Below are 22,310 nucleotides of genomic sequence, written 5' to 3'. Positions count from 1 at the left end.
GGTCCTTTTTGAACGCCTTGGCCCTTTAACAACAAACCCCTGACACTGGTGTGTCCACTTTGCTTATGGTAATAAGCAAAACGAATGGCTTCTGAACAGGGTAGCAGAGGGTGTTTCGGGCCACAGCAATGTATTATTGTGATCCCCAGTTGAAATAGATAACTGGGGACAGGAGTTTAAGGTATGGATCTAAACATGATGTGCTGAGAAGTCTGGAGCCACAACATTAGAAAGCTGTTGCTGGGTTTATGGACAGGCCAAACAACACTGAAAAGTAGTTCCTTGAGTTTAGTGATTTGAGAGTTGAGCTATGGCTATCAACCATCAAATTCTATGTCGGGACCGGAGGCGAGGATTATGCTTGATCTTCCTTCCCTGAACATCAGGAAAAACAAACAAATCGTTCCGGAGTCCTTCTTTAATGTCCACAACATGGAACCCCATATAGTCCTTCATCGCTGCCTGGACCCCCCTTTCTCCGCTGCTCAGCAGCTAGCTCTCTTCCTGTTTTCTCTGGGGTTTTCCTCAGATACTTTTATGTGGTTTTTGTAAGGGTTAATGCTTTTGGTGTACTTTGCCATTGATTAGAGGTGCCACGTCTGGGCAGTATTGTATTTGTATCAGATCCCTGGTTGGGTCGTGGGACCGCTTTTGCGCTCCTCACACGACCGGACCCCTTCTTATTATTGGCTAGCACGGTGCGGCTATCGCCCGCTAGAGGACACTGCTGTGACATGTCTCACTGGCTCCGCACAGTACGTCTTGCTCTCTCATTCACAAGAGACAAGAGCGCATTGCCTTGTCCTGCTGTTCAGGGTTACGACTGGTCCGTATTTTCCCTGCATTTCCATTGTTTATACCCCCGCCAAGGGGTCTATATTGCGAGCCCGTAGGGCCAGATCAGCACAGGAAGCTTCAGATCTTCTGTGGCACAGCAAAGCACAGTAACTACAAGGACGTGCACGTGTCCCTGGGAGTGGTGCATCTCGATCATGAGCCTTTGGCCCACTCACATGTCATAATATTGGGACATGCTGCTCCCTCTAATCTAGATGCTTGGTGGCCAAGTTGCCTAGGCCCCCCTCCGTTACCATAGAAACAGATCAAGAGTCTTGGGGTATGGCTAGATTCCAACCTTAGCTTCTCTGCACAAGCACGTAAAGTGGCTGCCACCTGCTATGGTCTCATTAGACTGATGAGGAAGATCCTCCCTCTCCTCCCTTTTGGCGCTAGGCGTCTGCCGGTGCAAGCCATTATTTTATCACGTCTTGATTATTCTAACTCATTATATCTAGGGGCCCCACAGGGGACTATTAAGATCTTGCAAGTTGTTCAGAACTGTGCGGCACGACTTCTATTGAATGTTCCGAGGCGTACATCAGCTAAGTCAGCACTCTGTCAACTGCACTGGCTTCCGGTCCAACAAAGAATATGGTTTAAAGCGATGTGCACAGTGCACAAATCCATTACCGGCAATGGTCCATCGGTGATTCTCCCTATGATTTAATTATTTCAGGCCCCCCGGACATTGAGATCCAATAATAAAAAGCTTCTGGTAGTCCCCAGGATCCGACGTGCACGCATGGGCGGTCGGAGATTTATGCTCCGTGCAGCAAAAATGTGGAATCAACTTCCAGATTCAGTTCGTCTGGAGCCCAATTATCTTCACTTTAGGAAACTTTTAAAGACTTTCTTTTTTCCATGAGTAGCGGTTAAGTTCTAGTTGTCCTAAAGTGCGCTGGGATGCCCTAGGGTAGCCATGCGCCCCCCAAAGAGGAAATACCAGGAAGGTGTAGAGACGTGTTTGTGCACCTTTAGCATGCCTTCTTAGCCAAGACCACCCCTCAAGAGGGCCCCCTTGCCATAATACCCCTGACCTGCAGGACGGAGCTTCCCCTGGGGACTCAGAGGATAAGGCTAGTTTCTTGAGGCATTGGCGCCCAACCACATTTCCCCTCAAGTAGGTGATTCGGTTATGTTAGATCCGAATGACATCACCCCCTCGAGATCAGCCATGTGGGCCCCGGGGCACAAAGTCGGCAACTTTGTTGCGGGCTCCTCTGCAAACCACTACAGAAGGAGGCCCTGAATTGCCTGAGGGCAGAATGTCCATGGTCTACCTACAGATAAAATTGGCCCTCACCCCCGATATTAATTCGAAAATAGCCACCTTCTTGGAGAAGTACATGAAAGACCTTAAGAAATGGATAGATTGGTTGTGGCGCTCATGCCAGGAAAAGTTTTAGACGCCATGGGTCCCATGACCAGGATCCTGGACATAGCAGAAGAGGCCTAAGCGTCAGGCTTCTTCATTTCCTTGGAGGTCATATCAAATTGGGCGCAGTGTGCAATACTTTTTATGGGAATGCTAACTGCACCCTCTCGACAGAGCGGCGCCACTCTTTGCTTATCAAACTTGGCCCTAAGCTGGGGGACCCTCCCTCCTCCGAGACGTGGGCAGTGGCACATATCGGACTGTTTTGTGACCCCTTTGTTAAAGAATTTGGAAACTCTGTAGCAACTTTCACTATGTTGGATAAAGTGCAGGCCAACATCAAGTGCATATTCACCCCACAGGTTTTCCAGGGGGCGGGTCGAGGCAGGGGCTGCTCGAATGGGCATCCCACCGACCAAATCCCTTCCCAGGGACAAAACTCCAGGCACGGCCAGTACCAGAATAATGCACAATACAACAACCTCTACCAGACAAGAGGGCAACGCTTCCATGGTCAGGGTGGATACAGAAGACAGGCTGGTGGCACCAGCACAAATAGTGTCCTTCCCTCCGCTCAGATCAAGGTGGAAAGGCGTTGGGTGGGGTTTCTCTTGAACTAGGCTTCTATCACCTCAGACGCTTAGGTGTTGCAAACCGTACAGGGTTTCCACATAGATTTTTACATCCACCCTTCCCAGGTTATCCATCCAAGACCCATATGTTTCTCTGCCCGAAACGCAGCACTTATTGACGAAGAAGTCTTGGCTCTCCACCACAAAGGCACTGTCATTCAGGCCAGCATCTCAATGGTTTTTAAGCAACATCTAGTCAAGTCCAACCGGCTGTAATCAACCTCCGAGACTTCAACGAGTGCCAGGTGTTCCACCACTTCAAGATAGAAGGCATCCATCTACTCAGGGACATCTTACTTCCGTCAGACTGGATGGTGCGTCTGAACCTGAATGACGCTTACCTTTCCATCCTGGTTTTTCCCCCACATCGCAGATTTCTCCAATTCAAGTGGCGGTCTCAGGTTTTCAAATTCATTACGCTCCCATGTGGCCTCTCATCCGCGCCTTGGTGTTTCACCAAGGTCCTCAAGCCAGTGATGGAGTTCCTGAGAGCACAGGGCATCCAGTTAATTGTTTACCTGGATGACATGTTGCTCATGGCCCAACGTCCTCGTAAACGTAGCGCTAACCAGGTCTTGCACGTCATTTCGACAGAATGCCCGCCTGGTAGGCCTCCTCTCCCTCCCGATACAGGCAATCTTCCTGTGTCCCCTGCAATAATAGGCTCTACAGCACCTGAAGGCACATCATCTGAGTAGAGATTGACATTTGCCCAATTGGTGCCCCTAACGGACGAAGCCAGAGAGGAAATCAGATGGTGGCATGGAATGCGATCTTCGATTCCACTCCCTACCTGATCATCGAATCACGTGCCAGCAGGTCTGGCTGGGGTGCCCGTTGTGGGAATTTCTCTACAGGAGGAAGTTGGTCATTAGAAGAACAGAGCTTACACATAAACTGTCTAGAGCTCCTGGCAGGATCATCTACACTCTAGTGTTGGACCAAAGATCAAAACCAGTCCTGCATCTTGTTGAAGATGGACAGCGTCTCCACAGTCAGATATATCAATCTCAGATATATCAATCATGTGGGGGGGAACCAGATCCCAGGTCCTGGCAGACATGGTGAAGGATTTCTGGAGCATCACATCTTTGTCACAGTGGAGTACCTTTTGGGCCAGACCAACCAAGTGATGTATTGGAACTCCAGACATCTACAAAACTCAAGTTAATGAAAGCTGGATCCTCCGGTCTTCTGGTGGATTGCCGACTCCTGGGGCCCTCTCTCAGTCAATCTCTTTGCATCCAGTCTCGATCATTGCTGTCCCGGTTCTTCAGTTGAAGGCTGGACCCTCAGTCTGCAGCGATGGACGAGTTTCTCCAAGATTGGAGTCAGGAGTGGGGCTACGCTTTCCTCCCTATTCGATGATCACTCAGTCATCGGCACAGGTCAGCCGGTGAGTGGCAGAGGTAGTCAACATAACCCCAATTTGGAGGTCACAAGTATGGTTTCCGGTACTTCTGGAACTTTCTTGGGATTCTCCAATTCGACTCCCCCTGTTTCCACACATTCTGCTAAATCTGGAGCAGATGCCACATTGGCCGATATCAGAGGGTTCCCTCCAGTTGATGGCAAGGTGGATTACAGGCAACGCTGGATGCTCCCAGGCCTTTCGCAACATGCTGAGTTCCTCCTGTCCAAGGCATGAGCAGACAGTACTACAAACGATACAGTTCTTCCTGGACGAGATGGGTTCGTCGGTGTTTGTGACGGGGTCAGGAATCCGTGTTGCCAGATATAGTGCAGGTATTACATTTTCGGTCCAGCCTGGCAGAGGATGGGCTAGCATACCATTCAACGCAGACAGGTTTGCAGTATCAGCGAGGCATGCCCCTGTCGACAGGGCTCCGGTAGGAGAACCCTTTGTTTGCCAGATGCTTGGAAGTATCCGCCTTTACCTCCCTCAGGAACCGTTTTACTTAGTACTGTGAGATGTGAAATTAGTCCTGAGCCTTTTTCTGCCCTCCCAGCTGAACATGTTTTTATCCAGATAGAACCTTTCGGCTAACTTAGTGATGCTAATATCCGAAACCCGTCTGCATCAAATGAGGCATGAGTGTGCTTTGGATATTTCAGCCTGGGTATTTTCCCCGGAAGGGGAAGTCTTCACTGGAAGTAGACGTACCAAGTCAAATGCTTGCACAATCTCCTACCCAGCATTCCATGACTCCCCCAAATTGTGTGTTGTGCACTGCCTCATGGTATATGAGGAAATGACTCAAGGGGTCCACCTTTTGGGCGAAAAGCAGCTTCTCATAGCATTGAGAAAACCATATAATGCAGAATACTCCCTTACATTAGCCAGGTGGGTCCGTTGGGAGAGGCAAGAAGCAGGTATAGATACCAAAGTGTTTGGAGCACACTCCACAAGGGGAGCAATAGCCTCCAAAGCTATCTGTCTGGGGGCACGTCTGGAGGACTTATTTCTCAGACTCTACCCTCTAGTTTTTCCTTTAAGCCGGTGGTGGAAGTGGCCCATTTGGAGGTGAATAAGCTTTGAACTAGCATAATCCTCGCCTCCAGTCCTGACATAGAAGGAAAATTTTCCTGTCAAAGTGAAGGTAAGTTTCAATTCTACTAAGGACATAGAGGAGAGTGTTATCTCAACCGGTGATCATTACGTTGCAGAACCATCGCCATACAGTAGTTAGTAAATTTGCTTGTCATTGGGGGCATTTCAATTGAACCTTCTGGTTGTTAATCTTTTGAAGTTTCTCTGTCTTTTTACAGAACAAGTTTTTAAGATGTGACCTGTTGAGACAAAATATGGTCAGAAACGATTACTGATGTAGCGTGTCGTTGCAGGAAACAACAGATTGAAACAGGACTTGTGAAACTGAACTGATGGCATGATTGACTTGGAGAGGTGGGGGTGAGGGGGTGGCTCCAGGCAGTGATGAAGGACTATATGGAGTTCCATGTTGTGGGCTTTAAAGAAGGACTCATGGGCCGTTTATTTGTTTTCCCTGATGTTCATGGGAAAAGGAGTTTTTGAAAATCTTAAAATGGCTGCCGTTTGAAGATATGTTATTAAAACGATGGAAGATAAAGCATAATCCTCGCTTCCGTGTCCTTAATAGAATTGAAACTTACATTCTACTTGTATATTCCAAGAACACTTCAGTAGCCTATGATGCACGACTTGCTGTTTGTGTGTATTCTGTGGGTTGTTGACCTTATCATGGCCAACTGTGAAATAAGAGTAAGAAATTGTTTTACACTTTAAATTTCACTAACATAGTGTAATTGAGCACATCTCATCTCATCTTCTCTAACCCTTGTACTCAATTTCTCAAGTAATGTTTTTGTGTTCCTTAAAATCTTAATATTTGATACATGTTGCAGTGTTTAATTTCTACAAGTACTTTGCTAGAAAGCTGACTTAGGGTTGCAAAGTTTTAGATAATAAATGGAGGGAAATGTGGGCTGCAAAACAAAGCTCTGCACACAGTTAAGAACACACAACACATAAATCCAAATCAATCTGAAAATTTGGCATACGTTTAAGCTGAATGATAAAACTGCTAATGCCCCCAAGTCATCGTTCACACTTTTAATTTGTTTGGGAAAATGAGACAAGTGGTTAATTTGACTTACAGGAGTTTTACATTGCCTTAACTTCACTAACAGACACAAAATATTCTCTGAATAGGTCAGTGTTTATGGGCAGAGGTCAAATTCACAAAGGAACAGGAAGACGGGGAAGCATGTGTGTTCTTTCATTTTACTAAATTGATGAAGAGGGTGTGCACAGATTATTTTTTTGTTATCCTATCTAATTAGTTTGATTGCAGGAGTCCAGCTTTTACTCAGCGTTCAATTTAATTTTTTCTTTTTAATGGTTTATTGCCAAATAAGTGATCCGTGCTCATTCCTTTCTTACAGATACATTTCACATCACCTTTGAGCAAAAAAGGCTAACTGTGGGAGTCCTGGTTACTGAGAACAGCTTCTTGCCTCACAATAAGGCTCCAGATGGCTCCCCGCCGACACCAGAAAAACAGTCACTCAAGCCCTAGTCACCAGCCGGTTGGACTACGGCAATGCACTCTACGCAGGGACCATCATCCAACTCCTGAAGAGACTCCAGACGATACAGAACTCCGTGGCCAGACTAATCCTAGACCTCCCCAGATGGATCCACATCCCCCCATCTCAGGAACCTCCACTCGCTCCCCCATCCAGAAAATATGCTGATTCAAGAAGCCTAGGACCAGCATACATGAACCATCACCTGAACATTCAGAAACCCTCCAGACACCTACACTCCACCTCCCTCTCACACACTCCCCTCATCTACCAAAGCCGCAGTGGAGGACAATCATTCTCCTTCCTCACGGCATGTCCTGGAACGACCTTGCCCTCCGCCTTCATACAGCATCCTCGATTCCGGAATTCAGAAAGGTACTCAAGACCAGACTCTGACTGATCCCAGCAAGAACCCAGCACCTGGATACTCTTGTAGGTGATGAGCTGCGCTCAACAAATCCAAAGTGACTGACTGAATAAGTACAGATACTTTAGCCAACCCCCATACTCACTATAAAGGGCATGAGGGCTCGCACCTTGGGACACCAGCAAATTCCTGTCTGTGATAAAAATGCCATGTTTTAAAAAAAAAACTAGAGCCTTTGTAATACTAATGCCTGTGAACTCCCATCTCCAGGGGGTTATTATTGAAAGAATTTTCCAAACTCCACACTTTTAACAGTCCTCTCCTGAGGTAACTTCCGAATATCCAATCTAAGCATGTTAGTATGTGATATTACTCCATCAAAAGAAGCATAGCAATATAATAGGCAGTTAGGCTTGCCTCTGGTTGTCAACTGGGAGGTCTCCAGTGAGACTAAGCCACGACAATTGTATCAGTAATTGCTAATCTGGCCCTCACCCTTCATGCACTTCACTTTATCATAGAGCAATTATTATATCTTGCACCATCTGTTAGCATGCTGTTCTATTTCGTGTGTATACTATCATAGATTTAATCAAAACTCTGGCAGAGGCATAACACAAAGTGACCGGGGCTTCCTGCAGAACGTGGAAATGGGCAATTAAGAATCCCTTCACCATGACTGGCTACAGTTTGGCTAAGTGCCAACAAACCAATTTCTATTTGTAGCCCCACCCACCCACTCAAGCAACTCTGGCTCCAACACACTCTTCTATTTGCTTGCTCCACACTAGGCACTCGGTCCACCTTGCAGTCTTACCACAAGCCCATTCAACCCTTACGGCACAAGTGGGCCCCCAGCCGTCCAGAGGGACCCCATTCAGCCTAAGACCAGTGAATATCTGTGAGATATGGGGGACTCAGGTGAGGTAACCTTGTCACATTCTGCAGGGAATCCACATCATTTTGGTTAAGCTGCTGCCACAGGCATGCACTGCAGAGGTCCACGTTCTGTATCTCTGGCATGTCTGTGCGTTATGATAAGCGCTTGCCAGTCAGAGTTTGTAATTTTTCAGCTAATGACCACCTTCTTAAGTTTCCCAGTAACATTTTATAAGATGTAGATTTTTTGGGCCTTTTGACATCATTCCCTTTTAAGCTTCCGCAAATACACCAAGTTCAATATGTTGAGCTCCTTGGAAAGCCTCGCACTCTCATTGTTCTCAAGATGGCTCATTGTAGAGGTATTCGATGTTCAGAGCCACCGCGGGCAAGCCTGATGGGCCATGGAGGTGCCTTGTAGAAAACGTGCAGTGCTCCTCTATTCTAACTTTTATTCAAGCATACTGAGATAAACAGGCTTTCAGAGGAGAGCTCTGGAGTGTATAGACTTATATCTTTGTTCAACTATATCAACCAACACTTGGGGGTCCAACAAACAAAATGCAGTCTAGTTGTTAGAAAAGCACAGATTCAGTTATTTGGCTTGCGACTATTTGGTGTTCATCGCTGCAGAAAATTCTGGGCTCTTAACCATCCCATTGGTGCAGCAATGTTTCCTTTTTTTCCCAAACCAACATGGAAAACGTCATCGTCCGGTTTGTATACAAATACTGCATGATATTTCAAGGTGAGGCCATCTTGATGGCATGCGACGTCCCTCCAACAGCTCCATCTGCCTTTCCGACAGGCTCTAGGCATGAGCAGGCTTAGCAGAGGCTGCATTGTTCATGGATACAACAGCTGGCTGATGCTTCGCTTTCTGTTTCTCTCTCTTGATGGTCTGTTTTACTCAATTCTTGGCTGCAACAACTTGAGTACTTCAAACCTAAAAGAAAAATAAAGTGTGTAAGTTTCTATCACCGATAATGACCGTCAGAAATGTGAAATGGCAAACGGGGGTTGAGTTAGGTGGACCTTTGACACCTGGTTGCCTCTCTAGTGTGTGAGAAGGTATAGGAATCCTGGACAATCATCCACTTAACGGAGGGGCAGTTCACAGCAGCTGGGCCTAGCTATTCTCACTCTGCTCTGCCTCACTCGACACGGTCAATCACCCACTGCTGTGGATAAAACTCACTTGTTACCCTCTCTGCTAAGTCTAAACTGATCTTCCTTCTACTTCTCTTGCCAGCCACACACCCCCTAGCCGCTCCAAAGCTTCATCCAGGAACCCTATCTCTTTACCCATCTTACTTTTGCCCCTTGTGTGCTGGTCCTCATTCAGCTTTCAATACTATTTTTATACTGACAACATATACATCTTTTTCTCTATTTTCCGTGCTTTCTCTTGTAGAGCAGCGCACGTTCGCAGTTTGTTTATGTTGTGAACCTCCGTCTTGGGCCGAGCCAGCCTAACTTTCCGAGAGGAAGCCCGACGACAGGGGCGGCCTTAGGCATGTGCAAGCTGTGCACCTGCACAGGGCCACCAAACCCCAGGGGCTACCACGCCAATATATATCCTTAATATAATAATCCTCTAAGGATGGATACATATTTGCGTGGCGGCCCCTGGCAGGGATTTGGCGGCCTCCGGCTCTGTTCCACTTCCAAACACCCCTCCCCCCCCCCTCCCCCCCAATCTTCACTGGCCTACGTGCTCTGCCCTGCCCAGACCCCCTCTTCCGGGGCCCCCTACCTACGCTCCCTGCCCAGGGCCGCCATGAGCCTAGAGCCGCCCCTGCCGACGGTTTGTAACAACAACTGACACGAGTGTTGTGATGCTCTACAGTGTACAGTGCTCATTGGCTGGGAGTTATGACGTGCTGGTCAATATGCGTCAGACATATGCAGAGGAGCGCCAACGACTAGCGCGCTAGTGGAGATTACCTTGAAACATGTAGGATGTTGGTATATCGAGGTGCAGCAATAATAATCCATGCGTGAAGTAGGGGATACGTCTAATATAGAATGTTTATACTGCAAACACCTCAGGATTATCCAACAGTTAAACCATGGTATACATTGCTGGTCTAAGCTGTACCATAATACAAGCAAACTACAACGTGCCTAGTTAAATGATCAGCTGAATATCTCGCCACAATTTTAATGCACTAGAAAGCCGCAGTAGAGCCGTGTGATTCAATACGTACACAAACAAATTTAAAGGGAATTTTAGATAAAAAGATGAACATCATTTTATTCAAAATATTCAATATTGGATATAGAATATTCAAAGTAAGCACAACACATAAATATAGCAATGTCTCTTATGCTCAAACACAACAATTACAGAACTACTAAAGATACACACTCGCGAGTAACTAAATTAATTAAAAAATATGTTTATCTTTTTATGTAAAATTATCTAAGAATTGTTTTTTTGAATGTGTTGAATCCCTCAGTTCTGTTGCGACTTTCTTGCGCTTTAAAATTCTGGCGAGATATTCCACTTATAATCATTTAACTAAGCAGGTTGTGTTTTGCCTGTATTAGGATCCCTATACCATTTTCCCTGCCTTTGTATCCTTATTTCCAGGGGGCCTTCTTTTTCTTTGAAGCTGGTCTAAGGTATAAACTAGGAGTGTCATTGAGCACAGCACATTTCATTCGGGATAAGAGCCATGTGTTTGCAGTGAGTACTAAGGACACAAGTGGTTATAACAAACAACAACGTGACAAAAGGGGCATTGTTTAATGTGCATATCTTAGATGTTTTTCATAACATTTGCCATACTAAGCTGAATAATGAATATATTAAGTATTCAATCGTTGCATATAACATACCAGCTACCAACATGAGTTGACAGGAAACAGAAATGCATGTTTTAGCTTTTGTTGAAACATACAATGTATAGCTTTGTTATGTATACATATCGCAAAGTGTTGTTTTATTTTCTTTGGATCACAGATTTTAAATGTTAGCCCCCCCGAAGAAGGACTTGGGGATGGATATAAGCCTAAAATGCATTGGGGAGTTAAACTATTATTAACGAGGACAAATTATTCTTTTCTGATTGTATCCCTGTAGCCATTGATTATTACCACAAAGATCAAGAATATAATTTTGAGAACCAATAAATAGTGGACAGTGAAATTAGTTATGTGAAACAAGATGTAAAACACTGAAGCATCCGGGCAAAATAAAGAAGTCAATAGACACTGAAAAGTAGTGCAACCAGGGGGTGCACATATCCTCGGTCAGAGAAAGTGCACAGTGGATTCAGACATATATCTCAGACTGCGTAGCTGAACCATGCTGTCAGATGTCTCTCCATTCACCTATGCTGAACACATCATAAAGCAGAATCATTTTGTGTCCTTCCTGCCCCAGCCAAATCCGCTGTTTTACCAAGTACTGACTGCTGGCCTTTTCTGAACCCCCTTTGCCAGAAACCTCAGAGTACTACTCAACCCAGAATGTGCCGGGAAATCTCTACCCAGCTAAAAACCTAATACATTCTATAGAAATGAGTAATATTGACATATGTAATAGTGAAATGGTCAGCTTACCTCAGAGTAAGACATGGTTATTAACTTTCTTATGCAAACTCGTTTTAACATACCCAAACAAAACCCCCTTCTTATTTAAGACATCGGGACAGACGGATGTGAGCAACAAGCATTGGCAAAGCAATAGGTCTCGCTTATACAAGTGCTATTGGCTTTGCCAACATGTTTAATCCATGGTGTACACCAGCATGTCTGCTGTTCAGCATGGCTAAAAATTAGTGGGGTAAAGGAGAGTGGAGTGTCATAAAGTGGAGTACAGTGGAGTGTTATGGAGTGTCATAGAGTGGAGTGGATGGGAATGGAGTACATTTAAGTGGCATGGGGTAGAGTGGCAGAGTAGAGTATAGTGTCATGGAGTGGCATAGAATGTCGAGTCGAAGTGGTGTAGATTGGAGTGGCATTGAGGGTGTTGCGTAGATTTGAGGACAGTGTTGTAGAGTGACGTAAAGCAGAGAAGATTGTTGTAAAGTGGAGTGACAGAGTGGAGTAGTGTAGGAGAGTGTTGTAGATTAGAGTGGAGTAGAGTGTCTGGGAACAGAGTGGAGTAAAGAAGCAAGGAGTGGTGTAGAGGGAGTTGCGCAGAGCATCGTAGAGTGGAGTAGTGTTGTATAGTTGCATATAGTGGAGGAGAAATTAATGGAGTAGAGAGTCAAAGTGGAATGAAGTGTTGTGGAGTGGGGTAAAGTACAGTGGTGCAGAGTAGAATGGCATAGAGTGCATTGGTCGTGAGTAAAGTGGCTTAGAGTCCATAGGAGTAGGTTGCAGTTGCATAGAGTGCAATGCTGTAAAGTGCAGTGACGTAGAGTGAACTGTTTTGAGTGGAGTGGTGCAGGGTAGAGTGAAGCGGAGTGGAGTGGTGTGGAATGCAGTGGCATGGAGAGCAGAGTAGATTAGAATAGCACAAAGTGAAGTGACCATTAGAGTTAATGGGGTGACCCTGTGTCTCTCAGAACATGGGTATTAGTGATATAGAAAAGAGTTGGTTCCGTTGGGTAATACAATTGCTGTGATGTTTGTATTAAATACAAAAGCAACGATGCATCTCAATTTGTTATCAACAAATCAAAAAACAATTTTTAGATAAGAACACACTAGGAGAAGAAGAATTGACAAAACAAGTTGATTTACTCGTTTGTTATTTCAAAAAGATAACAAATATAAAAAAGGCTGTTACAAACAGAGATGTATTGCAGCGATACAAAGGTGACTGTTGTGAAGAAGTGACATGTGGTGACAAGTGAAATCAGTGGTGCACTATTACATGACATACATTGGTGGCATAGATAAATACAATTCAGAAATCCTGTCCTGTACTCTGATTATGAACATGAATGCAAGAACCAATGGTGATTTTAGGTTAAGGTCAAGCACACTGTATGGACATGTATGACAATAACGTCGACGTTTCAACCCCAGAAACAGCGCAGAGTGATGTGCGTCAAAAACGGGTCTACTTCAGGACTTTAAAGAGGCGGGGTGGACAGTTACTAGGCCGATAATCCAATGAATGCTATTAAAGGAAAGCTGTGATCCAATCAGTGAAGTTAACGCAAAGCTATGATCGTAATAAGAGATCAAGAAGTCAGGACGTTGTGGGGATCCAGTGAAGGTATCCAAGGTAATAAAGCTGATCTATTAAAAAAGAAGAAGACATTCGCCATCCAGTCAAATTCTTATTGTGAAAACAACACACTCATAGGGTTGGAGATCTTCACCAGCAGGTTAGAGTCTTAAATGTGGGCAGTGGCTCAGATATTTGACTGCCACCAGCCAGTTGGAGTCCTATGCGGTCGAATTAGCTTGTTAAATAATGCTGCCAAAAAAGGTCGGGTACTTTAGGGGCCACGCAGTCATCTGTCGTCTAACTATTCCTCCCTCTACTTATACCTAATCTTATACCTAAATACTATTTTGCCTACTCCTCCTCCTCTTATTCTTAGTCCTACACTTACTCCTCCTTAAACCTCATCTTACTCCTTTGTATACCTACTCTTACTAATTTTCTACAAAATATTCCTACTAAGGCCCATACTTACTCCTATATTTTACTTTCTTAATCTTACTTAAGTGTACTCCCTCTTAGATTCATCTATCCAGCTCTATGTATTCATCATCCACCTTCACTCAAGCACATATCCACCTGCCCTCGCCAAGTATTTCAGCCCTTAACCAAGCATTCACCCACAATGGCATTCATCCAGCTATGGATTCCCCGACCCACCATCCTAGTCATTTACATTCATCTAACCCTATATTTAAGCTTGCATGCAACCAAACAGTGGTGAATTCGTCTATGCTTCATACCACCATCCACCTGTGCATGCAGGTGCCTGTATGCATGTAATTACCACTGTACACACGTTTTTTTGTATTGTTTATGTGCACATGGATGTTGTCTATTGTTACATTCAAGCCTATCACACATACCAACATGCGACCATCCCAACACAACATGGAACCTGTGCATCTAAAACAAGCCACAAGCCAGACCTATTGGTTCTTCCAATTCTTGTTTATTGCAGAGTGCAGTTTTTTTTTACTTTTCAGCAGTTGTGTTTTCCAGGCTGCCATGACTGTTAAAGCAAAGCTGAGCCAACTACTTGTTATTAACTACATTTGGCAGTGTATTTAGGGAAGCCTTCCACCAATGGGCTGTGTACTTCAGTTCTGCTTCCAATTCCTCATGCTTTTCCCCCTCAGTTCAAATCTACAAACCTCTCCTGCAACGATCATGCGTCAGTTAGAAAGAATTCTTTTAAACAGCTTCTGGACTTCAAATGGACAAATTAAAATAACTTCAAATGCTAGCTTCAAACCCATATTTTGGCATTCAGTTCGTTCGGCAAGTAGATTTTGCAGCGAAAGGTTGGGAAATCTATTTGCCCATTGACTCGGGTTGGATATTTAAGGAGGGGGTAAAAAAAGAAAAGGTATGTGTTTATTGGAATGTAAGATTTGCACGCCGTTCGCAGAAAACGCTGCCTTTTGAATGTGTGCAGACAGTTTGCACAAACTTAACACTGCACCGTTTGAATATAGAAGATGTTCGAGAAAATGCTTTCTCGATGATCTTTAGAGCACTTTATCTAGAATGTAATATATTGGCCATTCTCTGAAGGGGCAATGGATTGCTATACTGGCATTAGAGGGCCAGTAACATGACTATTAAATACGAAGCATCAGTGCTCTGTTTCATAAAACAACATACAATCTTTTTCATTATGCATGACTCGGAACAACCAAATTGGAGTTGAGTAAATATGTAAACAGAGCAGTAAAAGACAGATTTTGGTCAGATGTGAGTCTCGAGCAGGGGTGGGTGATAAACTCCGCTTGGTTGGTGGAGTTTTGGCCACTCTGCATTACTCATGTAATGCGGAGTTCTGGGCAAATTCCGCCCACTGCTGCGTGGCAGAGTTTTTTTCTTGCGAGCGGTTCGACAACGGTAAGATGGCAAGCGAGATTTAGCGTCCCATAGCATGATTTTCAGTTGCTAGGATGGCACTTGGCGAAATTTCCCAATGTGGGCGGTCGCAACTGTTCGCGTATCAGAAAGCTGCCCCTTGACTAGAATATCTACTCGAGCAGCAGCAAAATCGACTCGAGAAGCAACGCGGGTGCACCGTGTGGTGGTATTCGCTCATATTTTTCAGCGCAGAACAAGCTACCGGAGCTAAAAATCAGCACAACGTGCTTAATTCCGCCAGTTCATGGAACGCTGCGGAATCTCGCAGGGGTTTCATGGAACTCCACCCACCCCTAGTCTGGAGTTGAACCCTTATTATGGTGCAAATACTGGATTTACATAAGTTTTGGAGTGTTCAAAAAGGGAGCCAGAGCAGCCCTCTCAGTATTGGTGTACGATAACCAAACATAGTATGTCTTGCATTTAGTTACCCAGACCGCTCCATGGAACAAGACTTTTCGGGGGGGACCAAAGTGGTGTCAAATATTCTTCTTGTGCAGATGTATATAGTAAAATATGTTATTTAGTGTCAAGATTCCCTTACATGTTAGCATATGCTTTATAAATCCACGTTATATTACGTATGATGGTTTAACTGGGGGGCCATAGGACAGGGTGAAACGAAAGGATGTGTGTAAGCAAGCCTTCACTGGAAGGCTTGACTGTACAAAGCGCTAAAGCTCCTACCGAAGAATATTTGGCGGTGCTTCTTTCAAGAATTACAACTGCTTCACAAGAGCGACCACTACAGTGCAAAAAAAATGTGGTTACATTATAAATGTTACATTGTCCTTTTTGGGTTCCAGAGTAGATTGCTACTCGCTGAAAAGCCCTTCAACACCTCATCAGGGGTAGTAAGCGCTATGTAAATGCAACCCGTCCCTCTTCTATCCCTCCACCATCCTTTTTAATACAAATACACTTACATGTTCATCGCTCAAATTAATTTTATATTCCCCTTTACTAAATTCCCCACTAAACCTGTTTGGGTTCCGGAGTAGCATGCTACCTGCCGAAAAGCGCTTCAATAACTCATCAGGGGTAGCAAACGCTATATAAATGCAAACCCTTCCCTCTTCTATCCTTCCACTATCCTTTTCAATCCAAATAACAAACTAACATGTCCTCCGCTGAAATTAATTTCAAATTACCCTAAACTAATTTACCACTAATCCTTTTTGGGTTTCGGAGTAGCGTGCTACTCGCTGAAAAAAAGTACTTTGACGCCTCGTCAGGGGTAGTAAGTGTGATATAAATGCAATTACAATTGGCAACTAAAAGAATGTTAACATTAAGGTTGCTTTTACTTTTTTTTTTAAATAAACAAACAATTGTTTGAAATTTTCTTTTAGGAGCAAAATCAATTTTAGTAATGCAGCATACCGCCAATAAGGAACCTGATCATTGTAGTGTCAGGGGAGGTCTCAAAGTTCAAACCATGGATACGTCATTTGCTAATATAAATTAAAAATTCAATATCTGTTACTATAAGAAACAGGTATGCTTCGTGTCGCCATTTTTGGAAATATGAGTTGAACTAGGCAACAAGATCTGTTTTTTTCTGTCTTGATAGATGTATGGCAGTTCTCCAGGATGGAGTGAAGATCTGATTTTCTAATGTAGATTCATTGATGAAATTTTTTTAATTTCGCAAACCACAGAAGCAAAACTGATAGAAAACATCACTTGGAACAACAGGATTCAATTTACTCATACCTAAAGTAATGCAAGTTTTGCGTTACGGGTTGAAAAAGCCAATACAGGTTTAAAAAAAAAAACCACTGATCTGAACAATTTTTCACATTACAGAAGTTTCCATTCACCCAAACTGCTTGAGAATCTCCCATATTCTCAAACAATGAGAGTCAAAAGGATTTTTTCAAACACAGAAACTTGTACGTTGGCTATATCAGACATTCGACAAAGTTACTTGAACCGTAGTTACCCTATGCCAACAGTGGCACAATCTGAAGAATGGATCAAACAGTGTAAACGAAAAGATCTATTAAGTAAGCGAATGAAACCTGAAAAAAATCATGGTGTTTCATCCAAATTTTCCACTAAGTCTAGAATCATAAAAACAATGATACTCAAACAGTAGGAATTATTACAGAATGAGCTAGACTTCAGAGGCATATTTAAACACAGACCCTCATTTGTTTCCACAAGAAACATCAAATAATTATTATCGAAAACCAGGCCACAGAATCCTACGAGATAAGATACCAAAAAATGCCACAATTGTATTCACCGCAATAATGTAATCACTGGAAAAAGCAACCCCCAGGACAGGGGAGTTAGTTGAGATGAAACATTTAGCAAACTGCCAAACGGCCAATGTCATATAGTGCATAAAAATGTACATGTGGAATGTCCAGCCGCTACCCCCATACAGTTAGCCAGTGGCTACTGGACTAGTGGGACTCTAGTAAACTATGCCAAGACATCAGGCACCTGTGATCAGATCCCTAACTCCACTAGAGCAGTGTCCTCACTCAGGACAGGAGGGCACTTTTGTTGCTTTGGGTGGGGGTTATGGGGCTGAAAAAGAACCTTTGACTTCACAACATATGCTGAAACTATAGCCTTACAATCCAAAGATTGATATCATGGCTCTAGTGAATGAGAGCAACCCGGTGCAACATGGTGTGTAATATGCAATGGTAATTGTGTGTTTACAGGTTAACTGTGTTTTTATAGTGCTTGGTACTGTGGAAAAGGGGGTCTATTATCTTGCCATTCACTCCGCCATTTTGTGATTCACTTCACCATTTTGTGCTGTGCCTTTGTAACTGATCTTCTCTCTGTATCACGAACACTCTGGAGCTCCACTTTTGACCTGCCACATTCCTGAACGGACACTCACACCCTGTTCGTGCTTTGGCCTGCTACAAACTGACCAGCCCGTGCTCAACCAGTCGGACCGGGAGTTTCTCAGATGTTTATCGTCCTCATTCTGTACATTACGCCCTGCAGGCGTTCATCAACAGGCCTATCCCTGCTTGCTGTGTAATCATACCTCTCACCTGTGCCCTGCAGTGGTCTAAACAACTAATATTTGTGGACTTATTGTATAAACATGCTTTTCGCCTACACCCTGCAGGGGCCTCACCGTTATCTGTGCTTATCAGGTTAACCTTTGTTTAACATGTAATCATGCTATGCCCTGCAGCACCACCTAATCAGATTGACCTCTATGTACTATGTAATTATAATGTTTTGCCCATATCCTGCGAAAAAACCCAAAGGCTACTCACCTGCTGATTCTCCAGATTGACTATTTGTTTAGGAATGCAATAAAGTATTATTGGTACAACTCCCTTCCATGCCTGGGGCAGGATAAAAGGTTATATAACATGTAAAGTAAGACCATTCTGGAGACTGCCTCCTCAGACAGCTATGGGTGTCTGTTGTGGAGACACCTCTCCATCTCATGAGATTGTAATAAATATCCTTTCTCTCTGGCTCCAGCGTTCGTCTCAGTTTGTATTCCGGACACGTGGACTATAGGGTGACCCTGACACCTTTGGTGGTCTGCCAAAAGACCCCCAAATCCACAATTGCCGCCCAAACGTGGGGCCGATCAGAGACGTGGTTACCCGGTCGTGGGGTCCCGACGAGGAAGTTGAACGGACGGTGGTGGGCCGGCCTACGTGAAAAAGACCCTTCACTACATCCGAAAAGACCCCCGCAAATGGCTTCGGTCCTGACTCGGGCCCTCGATAGACTTGGACGATCTTTGCAGTAAAGAGACCACCTGGAGAATGAGACAAAGGATTCTGGTAGGGTCACTGATTTGCGACACCTTTTTGTTTATACTTGGTTTTGGTTGTCTGATTTGTTTAATTTCACTCTTTGCAAAGATTGAAGATAAAATGGGTAGTGTGGACTTTTTTGTCCGACCTTTGAAATTTGTAGAAATATTATTTAAGATAACATAGAAAAGCATGCCCGTACTTGGTAAATCCGCTTGATAAGGTTGTTGATGACACCTTTATTTTTGGTATTCTAGTTATCCAGACTTGGTATTTCGATATTTGCAAATAACGAAAGTTAAGCGGGTAAAGTGGACTATTTGTCCAATTTTCTGAAATTTGTAGAGACGTTTTCAAGAAACTAGAAAAACATGCCCTCGTTTAGTAAATTTGCACGATGGTTTGGTTGTTGTATATCTCGATCGAGGTTGCTAGAAGATAGTCCGCTCCCCCGGAAGGTACCTTAAGTAAGGATATGTACAACAGGAAAAAGTTGCATCCAACCTTGCGTGTACAGATGGAGAACACAGGTTGAATTTGTCAGGTCAGTATCCTGTGTGTCATACACCACTAGCTTGAGCAGACCCCCATGAAGAGGAGCTTCTCCATCTATTACCACCACCGTACCATGTCCCTCCCCATCCTATCCCACGGCCGGCCGATGGAAACATACCCTCCGAAAATGCCCAAAACCTACCTCCCGATCCCATTGCCCCTCCCGCTCAATCTGACCCCGAGACCACATCTTCTGCTCAATCCCACACATCCCACATCACATCTGCACAGAAACAGGCCTTGGATGGTCTAGTTTGCACCTACCTGAAGGATCTTTTTACCTCTAGCCAGATCCGTGCTATCTATGAGGCTTATGCACCACCTCAAAAGGGCTACTTCCTACAACAATTTGCTTATGAAATATTTTCTCTTTATGAGAAGCGCCACAAAGTGACACCAGCAGACCATGTTAGAGGATTGTATCGTAAGTTGACAGAAGGGAGAGAAAGTGCTGAGGAAAGCAACAGTTCACGCTACAAAAGATGGAAGGTCTAAGGAGAGACCAGGAGGAAGAGGAAAAACCACTAGTAAAGAAGGGTGCGACTGGAGGTCATATGGCACCAATAAGGGAATCAGCTCCAGTTTTTGTCATCGCTTGGGGGGCAGGTACTGCTGAGGGACTGGATAGTCCAGACGCCAAAAGTAGGACATTATATCATTGGGTGTACACTCCGTGGCTTCGAGCTGACATTTTAGCTTTCAAAAAGGACTTGCCTGACCCCCGGACGAATCCTACGGGATTCTACGAAGGGTTGGACACGGTTATTACTACTTATACAATGACACTGACTGACATAGATCAGTTCTTTGGGTTAATTCTGCCCCCAGATATTTGGAGACCTATAAGGAAAGTTGACGATGAGGCCTTGTTCAAGCATAAGTGGGAAGATTTGACGACAATGGATCGGGATAGAAAACCAGTTGAAAGGCCTGCAGAAGCTATTTTAGAGTAAAAAAATTGAAGGCCACAATTCCAGCTAGGAAGGTAGATTGGACAGCTATCACTGCTTGTAAACAAAAATCTGAGGAAACTACATCTGACTACTTCTCCCGCCTCAGCCAGGTGTTTATTGACTATAGTGGACAGGACGCAACGACTGAGACAGGTCGACACTTACTAGTTCAGACTTTTGTTGAAGGATTGTTGCCACCCATCTCCACAAAGTTACAGAGTAGCGAAAGCACGTGGCCTGCTGCAACACCCACACAGATCTTGACTATGGCCCAATATTATGAACATCTGCAGAATAAGATAGAGGAGGAAAACGATAAGAAATGGGAAGAACTCAAGGAAAAAGTAATGCTCTCCCAAATAAGCATTAGAGGGGGAGGAAACGGTAGAGGTCCACAGTATAATTATATGCCCGCAACTACTGGAACACATCCACCCCCACATCAACTGTCCCAGGACCAATGCGCGTATTGTAAGGAAACAGGCCACTGGCGTGCAGATTGTCCTCTTTCACAGCGAAATACAATGGGTAGGGGAAGGGGATTGAGTAGTGGTAGAGGAAGAGTCCCACCCTCCAATGAACAACGCTCCAATGTCTTCGATAACAATAGACAGTCTTTCGCACAAGATTTTTCAGGTGGCCACTTCCCCGACAATGAATTTGCATGAGACAGCCAGGGACAGGGAAAGGAACCAGTGGAACTTCCAGTTGATCAATCAGGCCCCTATGTCACAGCTTCAGTGGTTGGAACTCAATGAAAATTCTTGGTCGACACAGGGGCCTCTAGAAGTGCCCTCTCACATAAGTTGATTCCTAGGGCGCCCTGTCTGGCTTATCGGTCATATCTGTAGGATTTGACGGCACGCCCTCCACCAACCCCCTTTCTACTGAGGTGCCCCTGGACATACAGGGGAATGCAGTGATGGCCTCTTTTCTGCTCTCCCCAAACTGCACAGACAATTTAATGGGCATTGATCTCTTAAAGCATTTCAGAGCCACCATTCGCTGTTCTCCTCAGAATGTCCGAGTCATACTGTTTGATAATGATTGCCCCCTTAGTTAGGAATCGCGCCTTTATTGTCTCACCGATTCCGAACAGCAGGATTTGTCCCAGCTACCTGACACCCTGTGGGCCATCACGGACACCAACATGGGGGAGATTTTGATTGATCTTGTCCACATAACAGTAAAACAGTATGCACCTCTTCCCCGCCTTCCTCAGTATAAAATTTCTGCAGACCGCGAAAAGGCTCTCATGACTATAGTACAGGATATGATTGCAGCTGGGGTAGTTGAGGAAGTTCAGTCTAACGTTTGCCATAGTCCCATCCTTCCAGTTTTGAAACGTACGTCCCCTTCTGAGAAAATATACCATTTTGTCATTGACCTCCACGCAATTAACAAAATAGTGGTCCCACAATATCCTGTGGTATCTGACATAACAACTATATTGACAATGATCCCCTCAACTGCTACCACCTTCACAGTAATAGACCTCAAGAATGCCTTCTTCTCCATACCAATACATCCTGATTCACGCTATCTTTTTTGTTTCACCATAAAAAACAGATCGTACAGATTCTGTCAAATTCCTCAAGGGTATACTGAAAGCCCTAGTATCTACAGCCAGGCCCTTAATCAACAGCTTCACCAACGCTGTTCTCATCCAATATGTCGATGACATTCTGTTGGCTGCAGACACTCCGGCCCTGGCTCGCACTGCCTCTCTTACTACACTACACTTTTTGCCATCACAGGGCCATAAGGTATCCAAGAATAAGCTACAGTATTGTAGACAGCAGGTGACCTACCTCGGCCATCTGCTGTCTAAGGAGGGACATACTCTCACACCTGAACGCATCCAAATAATACTACACCTTTCCTCTCCC

At 44.5% G+C, this 22,310-nt stretch overlaps 1 protein-coding gene across 2 annotated transcripts in view; it reads right to left on the bottom strand.

Annotated features, from left to right (window-relative positions):
• Nucleotides 1-6,557: 6,557 nt before the first annotated feature.
• The window catches only part of EDN3 (endothelin 3), a 385,729-nt gene continuing 369,976 nt past the window's right edge, over nucleotides 6,558-22,310 (bottom strand). For both annotated transcript variants that reach the window (XM_086932648.1, XM_086932649.1), the window contains one exon: nucleotides 6,558-9,068. Coding sequence is in view for 1 of the 2 variants with exons in the window: in XM_086932649.1 (XP_086788775.1) it covers nucleotides 9,029-9,068 (40 nt within the window). In the remaining variant the exon portion in view is untranslated. The remainder of the gene's footprint in view (nucleotides 9,069-22,310) is intronic.

Source organism: Lissotriton vulgaris, chromosome 7, assembly GCF_964263255.1.
Source record: "Lissotriton vulgaris chromosome 7, aLisVul1.2, whole genome shotgun sequence".
NCBI classification, from domain to species: domain Eukaryota; kingdom Metazoa; phylum Chordata; class Amphibia; order Caudata; family Salamandridae; genus Lissotriton; species Lissotriton vulgaris.
The sequence above is the reverse complement of the archived record's forward strand: the minus strand, read 5'-3'. Positions and strand labels throughout refer to the sequence as shown.